Source organism: Bos mutus, chromosome 9, assembly GCF_027580195.1.
Source record: "Bos mutus isolate GX-2022 chromosome 9, NWIPB_WYAK_1.1, whole genome shotgun sequence".
Lineage (NCBI taxonomy): Eukaryota > Metazoa > Chordata > Mammalia > Artiodactyla > Bovidae > Bos > Bos mutus.
In genome coordinates this window covers 85,605,610-85,621,393 of record NC_091625.1, presented here as the reverse complement: position 1 = coordinate 85,621,393, position 15,784 = coordinate 85,605,610, and the positions used below count along the sequence as shown (strand labels likewise).

General features: G+C 43.8%; 1 protein-coding gene across 2 annotated transcripts in view; it reads right to left on the bottom strand.

Annotated features, from left to right (window-relative positions):
* The window catches only part of SASH1 (SAM and SH3 domain containing 1), a 264,186-nt gene that overhangs the window by 69,275 nt on the left and 179,127 nt on the right, over window positions 1-15,784 (bottom strand). For both annotated transcript variants that reach the window (XM_070376836.1, XM_070376835.1), the window contains exons 5-7: window positions 5,589-5,629; window positions 2,953-3,039; window positions 442-554 (exon numbers count right to left, since the gene is read on the bottom strand). In XM_070376836.1, the coding sequence (XP_070232937.1) occupies window positions 442-554; window positions 2,953-3,039; window positions 5,589-5,629 (241 nt within the window). The remainder of the gene's footprint in view (window positions 1-441; window positions 555-2,952; window positions 3,040-5,588; window positions 5,630-15,784) is intronic.

The following is a 15,784-nucleotide window of genomic DNA, read 5'->3' as shown; positions in this document are numbered from 1 at the left end:
GTCTATCCATTTACCCTTTGATGCCCCTGTCCTAGTCTCTTTGAGCTGCTATAACCAATCACCATAGACCGGGTGGCTTATAAACAACAGAAATTTCTCATAGTGCTGGAGGCTGGGAAGTCCAAGATCAAGGAGGTGGCAGATTTAGTGTCTGATGATGCCTGACTTCCTGGTTCACAGACAGCATGTGTCCTCACACAGGGGAAGGGGTAAAGGAGCTCCCTGTGGCCTCTTTTATAAGCTCACTAATCCCATTCATAAGGGCTCCACTCTGAAGAGCTAATCACCTTCCAAAGGTCTCATCTCCAAATTAGGATTTAATATATAAATTTGGGGGGATGGGGGGAGGACAAAAACATTTAGTCTATAGCCATCCTCAACATTTTTCAATGTAAGGAGGTCAGGTGCTCACAAATGTAAACCAGACATCCACACTCTTACCCGAGCAAGCGCTTCTTCGATGGTGATCATCTTTTCCTTGACCATCATCATCAACTGAATCCGTTCCTCATCACTCATTGTTATCTCGCTTGCAACGTAACCCACATCTTCTCCTAGAGATCAAAGAAGAAAAACAATAAGAATGAGAAAGATAACAGAAAGATAAAACAGGATGCCAGTCTTGATTGTGTGTCATCTAGGACTAAAGGATGTGATTCAGGACCCTGTTCTTGATGGAGCCACAGGAGCAGGAATGGGCTGCATTTGGGGAAGCCAGTGAGCCCGTCTCATTGGAAAACAGCTCCAGGAACATATGGATGTTACCATGGAAACAAATCCTTCAAAATGATCAGAGATTTTGTGACAGAGGGTATAGTGGAGGAGTTTTGGAAGAAGACGAACAGGGAGTCTGGAGTGACCAGTCAGGCAGAGACCCAATTTAAAGATCCAGTTAGAGGAGACAAGCACTCCTGGGCTTCTTCAGACAAGGGTTGTCCGTGTCCTTCCAGTTCAAACATTAACAAGAAGAAAATGTTTCTATGGAAGATGGGAAGAGAATCCTCTTTCAAGACAGAGAACTTGAAGGTCACAGTGTCTGCCGCAGAGCAAAGCTCACAGCCTGGTAAAAGCCTGTGAAGTGTGTTAGTCACTCAGTCGTGTCCAGCTCCTTGCATCCCTTGTGGACTGTAGCCCGCCAAGCTCTTCTTTCCATGCAACTCTCCAGGCAAGAATACAGGAGTGGGTAAAAGCCTAGATTTTTATAAAACAGTTTGACTGGTGTTCCTCAGGGGACATGCACAAGTAAATATAATCACAGGCGTGAAGTATTTTCCGTTCATTAGAAGAAAGGTACTATCTATGTGGATATCTGCAAGTGCCTCTGTCATAAATATGTTTCCACCCTGTGAGGGGAACTCAACTTCCAGTCTGGAATTGAAGGCAGCCAGAACTGCAGAGGGAAAGAGAACTCCTCGATTAGCATCCTTTGGCAGAGTTTTCCTGAAAAGCGAACATAGCCATCTGCTCTCAATACGAGAGCCACGTTGGCGTAGGTGCCTCTGATCAGTGCGTGGGGAGGTTCTGTCAGGCGCAGACGTGCTGTCACGTGTAGCTGGAGTTCTAACCCCTCACCTTTCTCCTCCACCACGTCTTTCCCACACACACATCACCACCATCGGTGTCGTCAGGATGCTGCGCTACGGACTAAACGAGTCTGGCTGCAGACTTGTGGGAATGCATCGCGGTCAGGACCTACCTTGGAATTTATGTTCCCCTGTGTTTCCTTATCTCATTTCCATTTTGTAATCAATCAGTCCAGAAACACCGCTCAAGTTCCCTTCGCCACTCAGTCCCTTGTGCGAGAAGAATGATGGTGTGTGCCAGGTAAGGGGAGAGAGAGCCTTGGTGGTGATTCATTTTACTATCTGCAACGCCTCCGGTGGTGGAGGGAGTTGCTTGGGTTTAAAAAGAAATCCACGTGAGCCGATGAACTGTTGGCTTCCTCCCGCCGTCTCTCTCCTTTTCTTCCTTTCTAAATAAGATTTTGTTAGAATCTGGGGTTTACTTTGAATCTCAAGTGATGCTGGGTGTGTCCCCAAAAAGGAGAAACTGTGAATGTTTAAGTATAACTCCCTTAGAGCAAGACAACTTAAATAAGCCCACTGACGACTGCCAAGGAACCAGGTGTGCCCCTGGCATACAGGCTGCCTGTGTTTCTCGTTTCCGTGTGTATGAATAACTGTGTATTCTGCACAGGGTAGGACACTGAGATTTCGTGAAAGAAAAGAAGTCATGCCAGTAGTGAGCAACTAAAAATGTTCATCTAATGATAACCTTATCCAGCCAGACTGGAATCTGGAAGTAGCTTTGTTTCCCCTCCCTGTCTGAATGCTGGAGAAACATAAATTATATAACTGGGCCTCAAAGGGATGACATATTTACTTACTATATAAACAACAACAAAAGACATGGCCAAGAGGAGGGCAGGAGTCCCTTCACAAAGCAGCCTGGGCAAATTCCCATGATGTCAGCCCATTAGACAGAGTTTCCAGGGGCAACAGCCCCGTAACTGTCCCTGCCACAGAAAAGCACCAGAGTTCAGAAGACTGCAAAGGCCCCAAGTGGCAGGGCAGGGGGGAGGGCCCAAAACTAACAAACGCCAAGACTTTCTAGACCCTTTTAGGGCCGATCTTGGCCAGGAAAGATCTCCCTGAGGTTGATGTGATTGAGAAAAGGAAAGATTTGGTCTCTGCTGTCAGATCTATGAAAAGAAAGGGCTGTGAACTCTTTCCATTTTGTTTTCTTTGATTTAAAAAAAAAAAGAAAAGAAAAAAAGAAAACCCACTGGGATGGAGTCTTAAAGTAATGATAGGAATGTCAGAAAAGCTGAACAGTTTATGGGCACATGCAATGACTTATTCTAACTTACAGCATCCGTTTAGATTAGCAGCCTAAACGTCTTAACATTTTAGAGCTGAAAGGACCTACTGTCCGCCAGCTGTGTTACAGTACCTTTTGAAGTCTGTCTCATTATTCCTTTCTGATTCTTTCGGAAGTTCTGCCAGAAATACTTATTTTTCTTCTTCCAATCTCCCTTTCCTTTAAAAAAAAAAAAGGCACAAGCAATAAATTCATTAATAACCAAAGTAACCTCTTCCTTACAATTCAAAGCTTGTCAGAATACTTTGATTTCACAAAAAAAGACAGTTTTTCTCTTTCAGTTTTGTGAAAAGACTTAGAAATGCCTATAAAGTTGTTTAAAAGAAATGCAAATTTCCTAAGAGCAAGAAATGGTACAAGGGAGTTAAGACGAGAAATAAAGAAACATCAAAAAAAAAGCAGGCAAAACATGCATACTTATACTCACTTTGATGTCTGTTTAACTACTGTGTCTAATTCTGCCTTGTCTTGTGGTATAGCTTCGCCCCTTGGTCTCAGCCACAATGATTTCAACTGAACCACAAATAGGATGCTTTAAAAAGTTAACTTTGTTTTGTTGTTATTTCTGTTGTTGATCTACCCTTGATTTTTTTCTGTTATCCCAGCTTTGTGAAGAGAACAGAATGGTTGATGTGTGCTGGGCACACTGGTGAGTCGGGCTGGTTTCACAGGTCTGTGGGGCTGACCCACCCTTCTCCCTTTGGTGTGGGTCTAGCTATGACATGGGCGGGGTGTGAGTCCCACCTCTCTGATACTCAGGTTACCTGGTGACCTACCTACAGCTCACCCAGGGCACCGTGATGAGAAAAGCAAACTGCCACCCTGCCGTGACATCTCCCAACTAGACACGCCCCCCTACACCTCCATCTTTCCCAGATGGTTCTGGGTGACTTTGATGTGAAACACAAATTCACTGTCATGGCTAGCCATTTTTCCTATCTGGTCGGCCTGTGATCCTCAGGAACATGTAATACTTTTTAAAAAGCAAGAGGAGAGGGGTCAAGTGAGGAAAAGGAAAGAACAGGGTGGCCCTTTATTCTTTAAAAATCAAATGAAGCGGCGGCAGCCCTATCTGTTCTCAGGGACAGGGCACACCCGAAGCTGCGGCTTCATCACCCGTTTGGGGTCGGGTTGCTCCACGGCCACTGGAAACAGGGCCCTGTGGAGTGACGTGCTATTGGCTTCCATGGTATAGACTGGTGGTGCCAGGCAGTGCAGCATGAAACAGACCCATGGAAACCCCATGCCTAGGGCTCCCATGCTAAGGGCATCATTTGTCAAAGCAGGACGCCCTCACTACGCTCTGACAACCCCTAGGACCACTGGAGGGAAACCAGAGCCTGGGGCCTGAGGCTGCCTCTGCTCTCAGCATCTGGAAGGCGCCTGCTGCCTTTGGGCTAAACAAGACAGCAAGTATCAGCCATGAAAGGTGGCAGCAGAAATGGGATTAGTAATACCTCTCTCTCAGGCAATCTCAGAATAGGATTTTTCTCTTGTAAGCTATGCTTCCCTGGTGGCTCAGCTGGTAAAGAATTCGCCTGCAGTGCGGAAGACTTGGGTTCGATCCCTGGGTTGGGAAGATCCCCCAGAGAAGGGAACAGCTACCCACTCCAGTATTCTGGTCTGGAGAATTCCATGGACTGTATAGTCCATGGGGTCATAAAGAGTCGGACACAGCTGAGTGACTTTCACTTTCACTTTCTTGTAAGCTATACTCTCCTCTCCTCCCATTTTAATATTTTTGAAATGGGTGTGCAGCTTTAAAAAAAAATGGCAAGACCTAACAATCTCCAGCATTGACCATATCCACTTTGTATCTAATGGCATATCTCACTTAATGCTCACTAACGCTGAACATATGATGTATTCCTATTTCCATTTGGTGGATGAGAAAACCAAGGCTTAGAGAGACAAGCGACTTGCCCGAGGTCATAACTAGGCAGCTGGTAGAGTCACGATTCAAATCCTAATCAAAGACTGACTTCAGCACTTACGCTCCTAATTATGACTACTTTGCCAGACTTTCTTGGAGCAAAACAGAATAAAATGTGACAAAATTAGAAAAGTCGATTTTATAACCAAGGAAATAAACTACAGAACATCTAAATTGTGCATAATCTTTCGTTCAAAAGCTCCAAATTGAAGGATTTACCCTAAAGACTGGAGAAGGAAATGGCAACCCACTCCAGTGTTCTTGCCTGGGAAATTCCATGGACAGAGGAGCCTGGCGGGCTACAGACCATGGGGTCGCAATGAGAGCGACACGACTGAACAACTGAGCACACACCCTAAAGACATGATCATGGGTAGGCTCAAGGATTTTCAGGGGTAGCAGCACTTCTCTGTGACAGAGAAAAAACTGCAAACAACTTACAAGCCCAGCAAAGAAGAGACTGGCTGTCTGAATTATGGCATATCCAACATGACAGATTACTATGCAGACTCTAGAATTTTACTGTGAAAAGGACTCAATCATATAGGGACATGCTCAGGATATATTCAGTTGTAGAATATGATCCAAATTATGCTTTTTAAAACCCACATAAACACAGAAAATAAGGGGAAAGCTGTCAAAATCTTAACAACGTTTATTTCTGGATGGAAGGGTTCTTTGTAGGTTTTGTGTGTTCACATATTTATATGGTCTATAAAGCATCAAAAGGAAATAATTCATTAGCAATGGTTAAACCAAGAAAAGTGGTACTGACCTACAGAGCTGTCTTCCGAGTTTGACTTATGGAGAGGATTCCTACAAAAGAAAAACAAGTGTGATTATCAAGGAACCTTACCTTCATGTGAGACCTGAAGACCCTCCTAACTAGTGAGACCCAGCATCAATCAGCTTAACGGAGCCCGGCAAATTTCTACAGAATATTAACCAACAGCCTTTCCCAGCCATCTGCCACCTTTCTAGAAACATGCTAATGTGCCACTTGTCAACACTAATTAAAGATTCACTCCAGGGTACGACCTATATTAAATGAAGGGAATGGACTTGACTGGGTGATCATTGAAGTATCTGTCATTTCTGTGAATCATTATCTACATGCTAAGTTATTTCCATTAAGAGGTCCTTCAGGGACGTCCTTGGTGGTCCAGTGGTTACGAATCCAATTGCAAGGGAGGGGACGCGGGTTCAATCCCTGGTCAGGGAACTAAGACCCCACACGCGACGGAGCAACTAGGCCCACAGCCGTGCCCCACAACTACGGAGCCACAACAACGATCCCCGCGTGCCACAACTAAGACCTCACAGGTCAAATAAATAAATACATAAATGCTTTTTTTAAAAAAGTCTTTCATATAAATGGGAGAGAGAAGACCAGTGAGAACACAGACCCAGCAGATGGGTCATAATGAGAAGATAGTCCCAGTATATGAGTAAGGTGGTCATCTGCAGGAGAGGTCAGGAGGTGCAGAGGTCCAAGGACAAGCCACAGGAGACCGGAAGCCCCAGGTAGGGAGCAGCCAGGATGCAGCTCCTCTGGTCGCTTGCTGCCATCTGGCAAGTGGGCTACATGTCTCATTAGATCCTCCAAAGTGCAAAGTGAAGCCAGAAGTATACACTTCTTTTTTTTTTTTTTTTCACAAGAGCTTCACCTTTTTAAGTGATGGCAAATAACTCAATGTTTTTAAAAATGTGTCCAAGTTCATTAATACATGTCTGGGCATCTGATTTGGCCCATACCCTCCCCTCCCCAGGCTGCCAGTGTGTGAACCTGAAATGTGAACTCGGTCCCAGACCAGGTGATTAAACCTTTCTCCAGAAAATACATAGACAGATGCCAACTTAAAGAAAGAAGGCAGAAGAACCAAAGAAAGTTCACATTGTTTTTTTCAAAAGGGGAAGAGCCGAGGTGGAACAGCATCTTCCACCAGGTGGGTCCAGAGTGAGAGGTAAGCACAGTGTCCCTGAGTTTGCTGAGCAGGAAAGCCAGGAAGAAGGAATCTGCATCAGAACACAAGCAGGGGAGCTCAGAGGATGTATGCCTGAATCTCCACTGCACCTATATCCACCCAGGGCAGAGCGCGGAGGCGGCATCTGGTGAAATACTCTTTAGTGTGAGAAGGGCAGAGTTCCACGGAAACAATCAGGAAGAGAAGTACCGTGTTGGCCCAAAAGTTTACTCGAGTTATTCCATAATATCTTACAGAAGAACCTGAGTGAACTTTTTGCCCAATATAGTGACCAAAAAAGAACCTACAGAACTTAAGTTGACCAGACAGGGGCTGGGGTCTTCCTCTCATGCAGAGCCACCTGTGATAAGTCATCTCTCTTTGGAATAACTGCATCGATGCTGGCTGCTGACCGACATTTGAGAATGGAAGCACCTTCAGAGCCCAAGTCTTCGAGAAAAGTGTTTCTGACTAGCACAAAAGGTGGATTGACTCCTACTGTCCATGAGGGGACAGAGTTAAGAACAAAGAACAGAAAACAGGGGAAAGGACTCGACTACTGAAGAGCCAGACCTGTAGCTGAGTTTCTCGCCCATACTACCACGCCGCCAACACAAAGAGACAAAAGGAAAACCTACCTTTTAACACATTTTGCCAGATTTAGCATCCAAAATACACTCTCTTCCTTTTGATCCACACAGTAAATGGAAATACCTAAACAAATATTTACCTGAAAGGCTTCCATGAAACAACCACCTCAAAGTTTCATTCTTTCGGTACAATGACTCAGTGTTGATGCTACTGTGAGTAACGTACATGGACAATCATGAAGAAGTGGAGCTCACAACGGGCGGAGGATGACAAACGGGAATAAATACGCGCGAAGAAGGAGAAGCAACAGCTGATGGACGACGGGGAAGGAGGGGAGGGGCACGGGGTGGTGGAAGTAAGAACAGGAAGGACAAGGAAGTGGAGGAGAAGCAGCGGCCACACATGCGAGCCAAGTGCTCAGGGTCACAAAAGGAGAAGCCAGGCAAACGCCCGCAGACAACAGAGTGAAGCCCTGGCTAGGTGAGTGGGGATTAAGGCAGGAAAGTACTATTGATGCTGAAGGTTTGAATTCTTAAACTTTTTTTTTTAATTTTATTCTGTTGCATTTGTAGCTCAGTCTACCTTATGGCAACCAGCTATGACCAACCAGCACCATCAGCAGGCTTTCTGTAGATGACCTCTGACAGCAAAGGAAGTGGCACATCGAGTTTTAGACTCGCTGTTAGGACTAGGAAAGTCTTGACCTAATGGCTTACTACCAAACATTTCAACTATCCCTAGCTCTTGATAAACTAGTGAACTATGTAATAAACTAAAAATATGTATATGTCTTTCACTTTTCCTGAAAGAAATGTTTCCATGGGAAAATGGTCTAAAGAAATAGTAGTTTTTTCCAGTCCTTTGCTGATTTAGAATAATATGCTTTATTGAGTTGTAAGGAATTTTACCCACTGTTTAATTCAACCCCAGTTTTGCAGGAAAGCCTAGTCTCCAGAGGCACAAGGCTCCCTGACTGGTTAGAGGCCAGCAAGGAGCTGTACTGAGGCACTGTTAGCTTGGTTGTCTTTCCAAAATATACTCAAGTCTCCCTACCTGGATATAGTGCATATAAAGTTGTCTGAAAAATTCAAACGTTGATTTCTAATTTTTCAACCCATTTTTCCAAAATTCACATTACAGAAAATTTATGTTCTATTACATAGTTATCACAAAATGAGTTGATATTTCCCTCTCTAAAATGCTGACTTATAACTTCATTATTTTTACCTACTTTCTTCAAATTACTATGCATTTCAAATATTTATCCTTGGATTTGCATTTTTGATCTATTTGTTACGTAAGTGCTTCTCCTAAGCATCACTTGCATTTCCCTCAGAATGCCAGCAGGTGGCACTGTAGTTTCTATATTCAACTTGCTTATTGTGGCCAGCGGGGATTTTGTTTTCAAAATTTCACCAGTTCACAATCTAGATACTGGCCAAAGATAGCAAGCCAGTGCTTTCATAAGCACGAGGCTTCCCAACTCATCAGTTTGCAAAGGGGCAAAATACCATCATCTGAAGTTTAATTTGGATGCAGAGAATCGTCCCTGCAAACAGAAGCTGGCAGAGCAGCAGAGATGTAAAAAAAAAATGCCATCTCCTTTCTCCTGGAAACTGATTGGGAAATTCATCCAGCAGAAACAAAATCCAATGAAGCCACCAAATTCCAAATTCGGATGGCAGCAGGTGGAAAGGGTCGTTTACTGATCTCCTGGTAGAAGAAATTAACACTCAGAAGTCAGTTCCAAAGAGACCTCCTTGTAAGACATCCTTCCAACCAGACACTGCAGATCTGAACATGGCAGCCTGTTTCCACCCATCACGCTCACTCTCAACAGGGTAAAAACGATGGGGGACTTCCACAAAGATTCTGATGACTGGGAAGCAATTCGACTGTACTTTGAAAATTAAAGCACTTAATAATCATCGAATTTTGCATTTAAAGTCTCTGAACTCAGGATCTTTTCATCAATGACTGCTACTATTAGATCCCCAAACTGCTTAAACGTAAATATTTTTCCTCAAGACCCCTAACTACTCTAGTTATCCCTGAAGCCCAAATTCACTGAAGAAAATTCATAAGGAATGCATGAATTAGATTAAAAAAAAAATCAACTTAAGGAACATCTCTAGAATTGAGCCAATTCTTTTCATTCGACACTCCAATCATTAGCAAATTCTTTGTTAAGTTGCTTTCTTCCTTTTTTTCACTCATTCATTTATTCAGTGTTTCTTTCATTCAATAAATATTTAGTAAGCTCTTGTTCTGCGTCTAGCATTCTCTGCGGTACTGAGATCATAGCAGTAAACAAACAATGGGTAAGATCCCTGTTCTCTGGGAGCGAGGATGGGGGAATGATCAAGAAGTGGGGAGAATTCTAGAAAGGATGGACAGAGAAGGCCTCTCTGAAGAGCTGACAGATGAGCACACACCTAGATGATAAGCTGGCATGACGCTGGCTCCCTCCAATGGGGAAGACTGAGTGGGGAAAGGAGAGAGGAGGAGGTGAGAAGTCTCCTTTGGCCATGCTCAGTTTTAGATGCTTATTGAACACCACCGCAAAGGGAGATAGTTGGATATGTGAGTCTGAGTTCAGGGGACTCACTGAGGACCACACATAAGCATTTAGAGGTCACCTGCATATTTAAAGCCAGGAGACCAACCAAACACAGTAAAGAGATGCTGAGACACAGCTCAGGAGCAATCCAATTTTTCAATTCAGTTCAGTTGCTCAGTCGTGTCTGACTCTTTGCGATCCCATGAATCGCAGCACGCCAGGCCTCCCTGTCCATCACCAACTCCCGAAGTTCACTCAGACTCACGTCCATCGAGTCGGTGATGCCATCCAGCCATCTCATCTTCTGTCGTCCCCTTCTCCTTCTGCCCCCAATCCCTCCCAGCATCAGAGTCTTTTCCAATGAGTCAACTCTTCGCATGAGGTGGCCAAAGTGCTGGAGTTTCAGCTTTAGCATCATTCCTTCCAAAGAAATCCCAGGGCTGATCTCCTTCAGAATGGACTGGTTGGATCTCCTTGCAGTCCAAGGGACTCTCAAGAGTATTCTCCAACACCACAGTTTAAAAGCATCATTCTTCAGCGCTCAGCCTTCTTCACAGTCCAACTCTCACATCCATACATGACCACAGGAAAAAACCATAGCCTTGACTAGACGGACCTTTGTTGGCAAAGTAATGTCTCTGCTTTTCAATATGCTATCTAGGTTGGTCATAACTTTCCTTCCAAGGAGTAAGCGTCTTTTAATTTCATGGCTAAAAATCCAATTTTTAGGAGTCAGGAAAAGAAGGGGAAGTGGACAGTGAGACTTCAGGGGAGGGGTCAGTGAGGAAAAGGAAAGCCAGGAAAGTACACTTTCACCTTTTCTGGCCAGAAGAATAATACTAAAATCAACTTAACACAGCTTATACTGCTGCCTCAAATGCCATACAGGGTAAATTCTACATTGCTCTATTTTTCCATTGAATCTATCTATAGCAGAGAAGACCAGAGAGAAAGAGGAAACTAACAAAGGTCAAAATGAAATTCTTTATATTTGTTTACAGAATTCCACCTTGCCTAAGGACACACAGCTGGTCAGAGACATAACTGGGTTTTGAAGCTGTATGTCTGAGTCCAAAGCTTCATCCACTTCACTGAACATATTGCCTCTTATTTACATAAAGGAAATTCACATCACCTGATACACTGGCTTGCTTCTTGGGTAAATTCCTGGAAGACCCTCAGAAGAATTTATGAGGACAGAGCATGCTTTCAACCCCAAATGTGAACATGGCTTATGGGTTTATCAGAACGAAGTATTTCAAAAACACTTATTCAGTTGTGTTACTACCACAGGGTCCTCTTGTCTGCTTCTGGAAGAAAATAAGGCCACATCATTGAGCTCAAACCCAGTTTTCTTCTGTCCATTTATATATAAATAGCCCAAGGTACCTCCAGGCAGAGACAGCTCTATCTCACTGTTACATACTTGGGCTGGCACACCAGAAAGGTAAAACAACGCCCATGCATAAAGGAATTCCTAAAATCGATCGCAGGTCTGTGTTTTGATGCACTGCCCAGAAACTTCATTATAACCAAACAAAAAGGAAAGAAAAACAGTTCTATCATCATTCCGAAGAAAGGACCATGTGTTATATGTTACTGGAAAACCTATACTTAAGAGACTTTAAAGGTTCCTTTATCTTGAGTCTCCGGAAATACGCTTTCCCATTAGTTTATTTCCTGCTGGATTTTGAATCAGGGCTTCTGCTGTGTCTGGGTGCTTGCCTGCTTCATTCCTTAGCCTGCCAAGACAGTTCCCAAGCCAGGAGCAATTTTCCTCAAGACCCAGAAAAAGAACTGAGGCATCTGTGCTATTGTTCGTGCACAGGAGAGGGTGAAGAAGGTAAACGGGGTGAGGGCCTTTTTAGCAGTTAATATTTACTTTTGCTTTATTCTCTCTCTCTCTCTTTTTTTTTTTTGGCCATGTGATGCAGCTTTCAAGATCTTAGTTTCCCTGGAATTCGAACCTGGGCCACGGCAGTGAAAGCATCGAGCAAGTCCTAACCACTGTACTGCCAAGGAATTCCCTTCTTTTGCTTTATATTTGCCTTACTTAAATATAACAAACTTGGGACTTCTCTAGTGGCCAGGTGACTAAGACTCTGCATTCCCAAGGCAGAGGGCCCAGGTTCAGTCCTTGGTCAGGGAACAGGCACAGCTAAATAAATAAATGTAACAAATTACTCATATTCATATTTTGTATATTTAGTGACAAATCACTGTGCATAAAATAGGTAATTCTTTAGTTTGATACTTCGGGTATCAAAGATACTTTTTCATATAGGAGCATTTCTCCTCTATCTAACAGAAATAAAATGAAACAAAATTCAGCTCATACTATCCACTGTTGGCCATGAATATTTAAGGGTCACCCCTTTTCCTAGCCGTGGGGTGAGCACTAGGATGAGGCCTCAGACATGGAGGGTCCCCAGTGCTGGGTGCTCACTCTTGAGGTTGGGCACAAATGCAGGGAGCAAGTACCTCCTTAAATTCCGTACCCTCTGTAATCTCTTGCTTTTCCCTCAGTGGGGCCCTTCCCAGCCAATCACTGCTGTATTTCATACACATGATGGAAATTAGCTTGCAAACCCACAGGATGGGATGGAAGGTAACTCTCCAGCCAACGAGCTGGCATCCTGTTAGAACTCCCTGAAGACTCAGGATCAGTGACAACGCCAGTGACATGTCATCCTGCTGAACACTCTCCATACGGGCTTCTCTTTCATGTCACAGTCTATTCCTGGCCTGTACTTTCTGGCTTTTTTGCTGAAAGGTCACCTTCCTAAGTGATCAAGGCAGGAGTATGAAGAACCAAGTCCAAGGCCATGGCCGACACTGCACAGGCTCGGAGCTCACAGGCTCAGAAGTCAGGGACGCCCGTGATAGCACTGCCACAAACCTAGGCCGAGTATTCCTTCTTCCCACAAAGTAAAGCAGCGTAATGCAAAACTGTACCTACTTTAGTGGGTTGTTAGGGGAATTACAGGCGATAATGCAAGTAAAGGGCTTTTCTCAGTACATATGACCACCCCCTGGAGCCACCCCAATCAGATGGATTCACTTGGTCTTCGCGAACTATGACCCATCCTCATCCCACCAAGCCCAGCCACTGCTCAGCCCCTACTCTAGACTCCAGCAGTTTCTGAATCACCAAAGTTCCTCTTTTTTCATTTTTCTTACACTGGTGCTGTTGTTCAGCGGCTCAGTCATGTCCACCTCTTTGCGACATCGTGAACTGCAGCACGCCAGGCCTCCCTGTCCTTCACTATCTTACATTAACTTCCCTTTCTTACATAATAACTTCCCTCCAATAATTTGAATGGATGCAGTGATTCCTCTTCCGCTTTCAATCTCATTTTATACAAGCAATTCATGTTTTTCCTAGAATTAAAAGAAAAAACCATCTAACACAACACTGTAACTCAACTATACTCCAATAGTTTTTTTTTAATAATATTTCTTCATTTGGCTGTGCCGGGTCTTAGTTGCAGCATGCGGGATCTGTGATGGTCACTGGGGCATGTGGGATCTAGTTCCCTGACCAGGGGTCAAACCTGGGCCCCCTGCTTTGGGAGCATAGTCTTAGCCACTGAAGCACCAGAGAAGTCCCTCCAATAAAGTTTTTAAATTTTTTTTCATATTTTCCCCCTGAAAATTTTAAAAGCCCACACAACTTATTGTGAACAATAAATTGTGAACAACACAATTTATCCTTTTTTTCAGCATAATGTAATTAACATTTGCTTACATTCTACTGTATTCCTTAGGCAATAAGAACTGTACAAAGTTAGTTCACTGTGTTCAGCACAGCACATAGGAAAACAATTCTATGTTTATTTTGAGTAGATTTCAGTATGGATGCATACCAAATCATGGGAAACACTTTGGACCCATCAATCATGTAATATTAACTCCTTAAAAGAAATGGCAGGGTTTCCAGGTTTATTAAGTGTGGACATTGTCTCAAAGCAAGAATATCACCCAATCTTTAATTTCAATTTGAAAAGGGTCTCTTACCAAATAAATCAAATTCCTACTCTTGGAAAGTGCTAGAAGAATATTTTGAAAAGTTTGAAATTTTCAGCTATAGGTTTGGGCTCTTTCAACTTTTCCTTCTTGATGTTATCTTTGGTTTTTAAACTGCCACCAGAATCACTTTAGGTAAGCTTTTCCTTCCACACAAGATATCGCAGAGGAGCATCTTACTCAGAAAAATTTCAAGAGGAAGACACAGCTAATCCAGGTGCGGAAATTGACGTCTAATGACAATCATTTCTATTATCCCTCAATCCACTGCTAATTTTATTAGGTATGTGGAAGTTCTAGGTATTTAAACATGGTCTTTCCTGCTGCAAAGCAAGTGATTTTTGTTTTAAACATTAACTGCCCTCACATAGTTAAAATGAACATAATGGCTTCTCTTCCACTTCTCAACTGCACTTTACAAAAGCAATCCATGTTTTTCTTAGAATGAAAAAAAAAATACACTAATGATCAAACAAGATGTCAACATGGAGATGAATTGGGCAGTTCGCTGGTCTCTAGTTGTGAATGACATTATCTCTAATGTCTCCCCTGAGACCACAACCCAGGAAGCCGCCCAGCACAATGGCTCACAAGGCAGGTTCTGGAGTCCGACCGCCTTGGACAGCTCTGCTGCTGCTAAGTCGCTTCAGTCGTGTCCAACTCTGTGCGACCGCATAGATGGCAGCCCATCAGGCCCCCGCCAGTCCCTGGGATTCTCCAGGCAAGAACACTGGAGTGGGTTGCCATTTCTTTCTCCAATGCATGAAAGTGAAAAGTGAAAGTGAAGTCGCTCAGTTGTGTCCGACTCTCCACGACCCCATGGACTGCAGCCCACCAGGCTCCTCCGTCCATGGGATTTTCCAGGCAAGAGTACTGGAGTGGGGTGCCATTGCCTTCTTGGACAGCTCTAGCATTCACTAACTAGCAACCCTGGACCAGCCACTTAGTCCCACTAAATCCAAGTTTCAAAGCATGCAAAACAGACACACTAATATTACGGAACATACGGGCTTTCTAGAGGTTTCAGTGAACTGTGGCTTGCCCAGTATTGAGAACACGCTTGCACGTGATAAGCAGCACTACCAAGAAGCCAGTGACCACGGGACTGTGCCCCGTTAAATTACGCGGCTACCCACACTCCCTGGGAGCACGTGGAGGCCGGGTGTCGGCACTGCCCTAGAAGACATAACTGGAATTTTACATCCTGGTGTTTCTGGGAAAGCTAGTGTTTTCACAGTGAAAACAAATGACTCAGTTTTCACATGTCTTTTGCCCTTTGCCCTCCCCCTTGTTCCTACCTGAAACATGGGCAGAATGCCCAAGCAGCTGTCATTTTACTGTAAGGAAGAAAGTCACATACTAAGGATAGAGGAGTAGAGAAAATAATTCTTCAAAATACCTACCTCCAGATTACTTGCCATATGGGGGAAAAGTGTATATATATACACACACACACACACACACACACACACACACATATATAAATATACCCCTGTTGGCCTCAACACTGCAGACTTGGTTGTTAAGAAGTAAAAATGACAAACTTCTAAAAACATTGACGTGGGTTTACCAAGCACATTCATATACATTTCATTGGATTTCTGGCTCATACAGACCCTGAAAAGAACTAGCCCCACTATATAGATGGAGAGACTGAGGCCTGGTGCACTCATGGAAGTGACTTGTCCAATTGTATTAATAAGTCACAGAGCTGGGGCTTAACCTCAGCTCTTCTGACATCAAATCCAATGTCCTTCCCACTAGAAACCAGATGCATAATACTGTGAGCCCAAAGCTAAAACGGTGTGCATTTTCTCTCATTACTGGCAC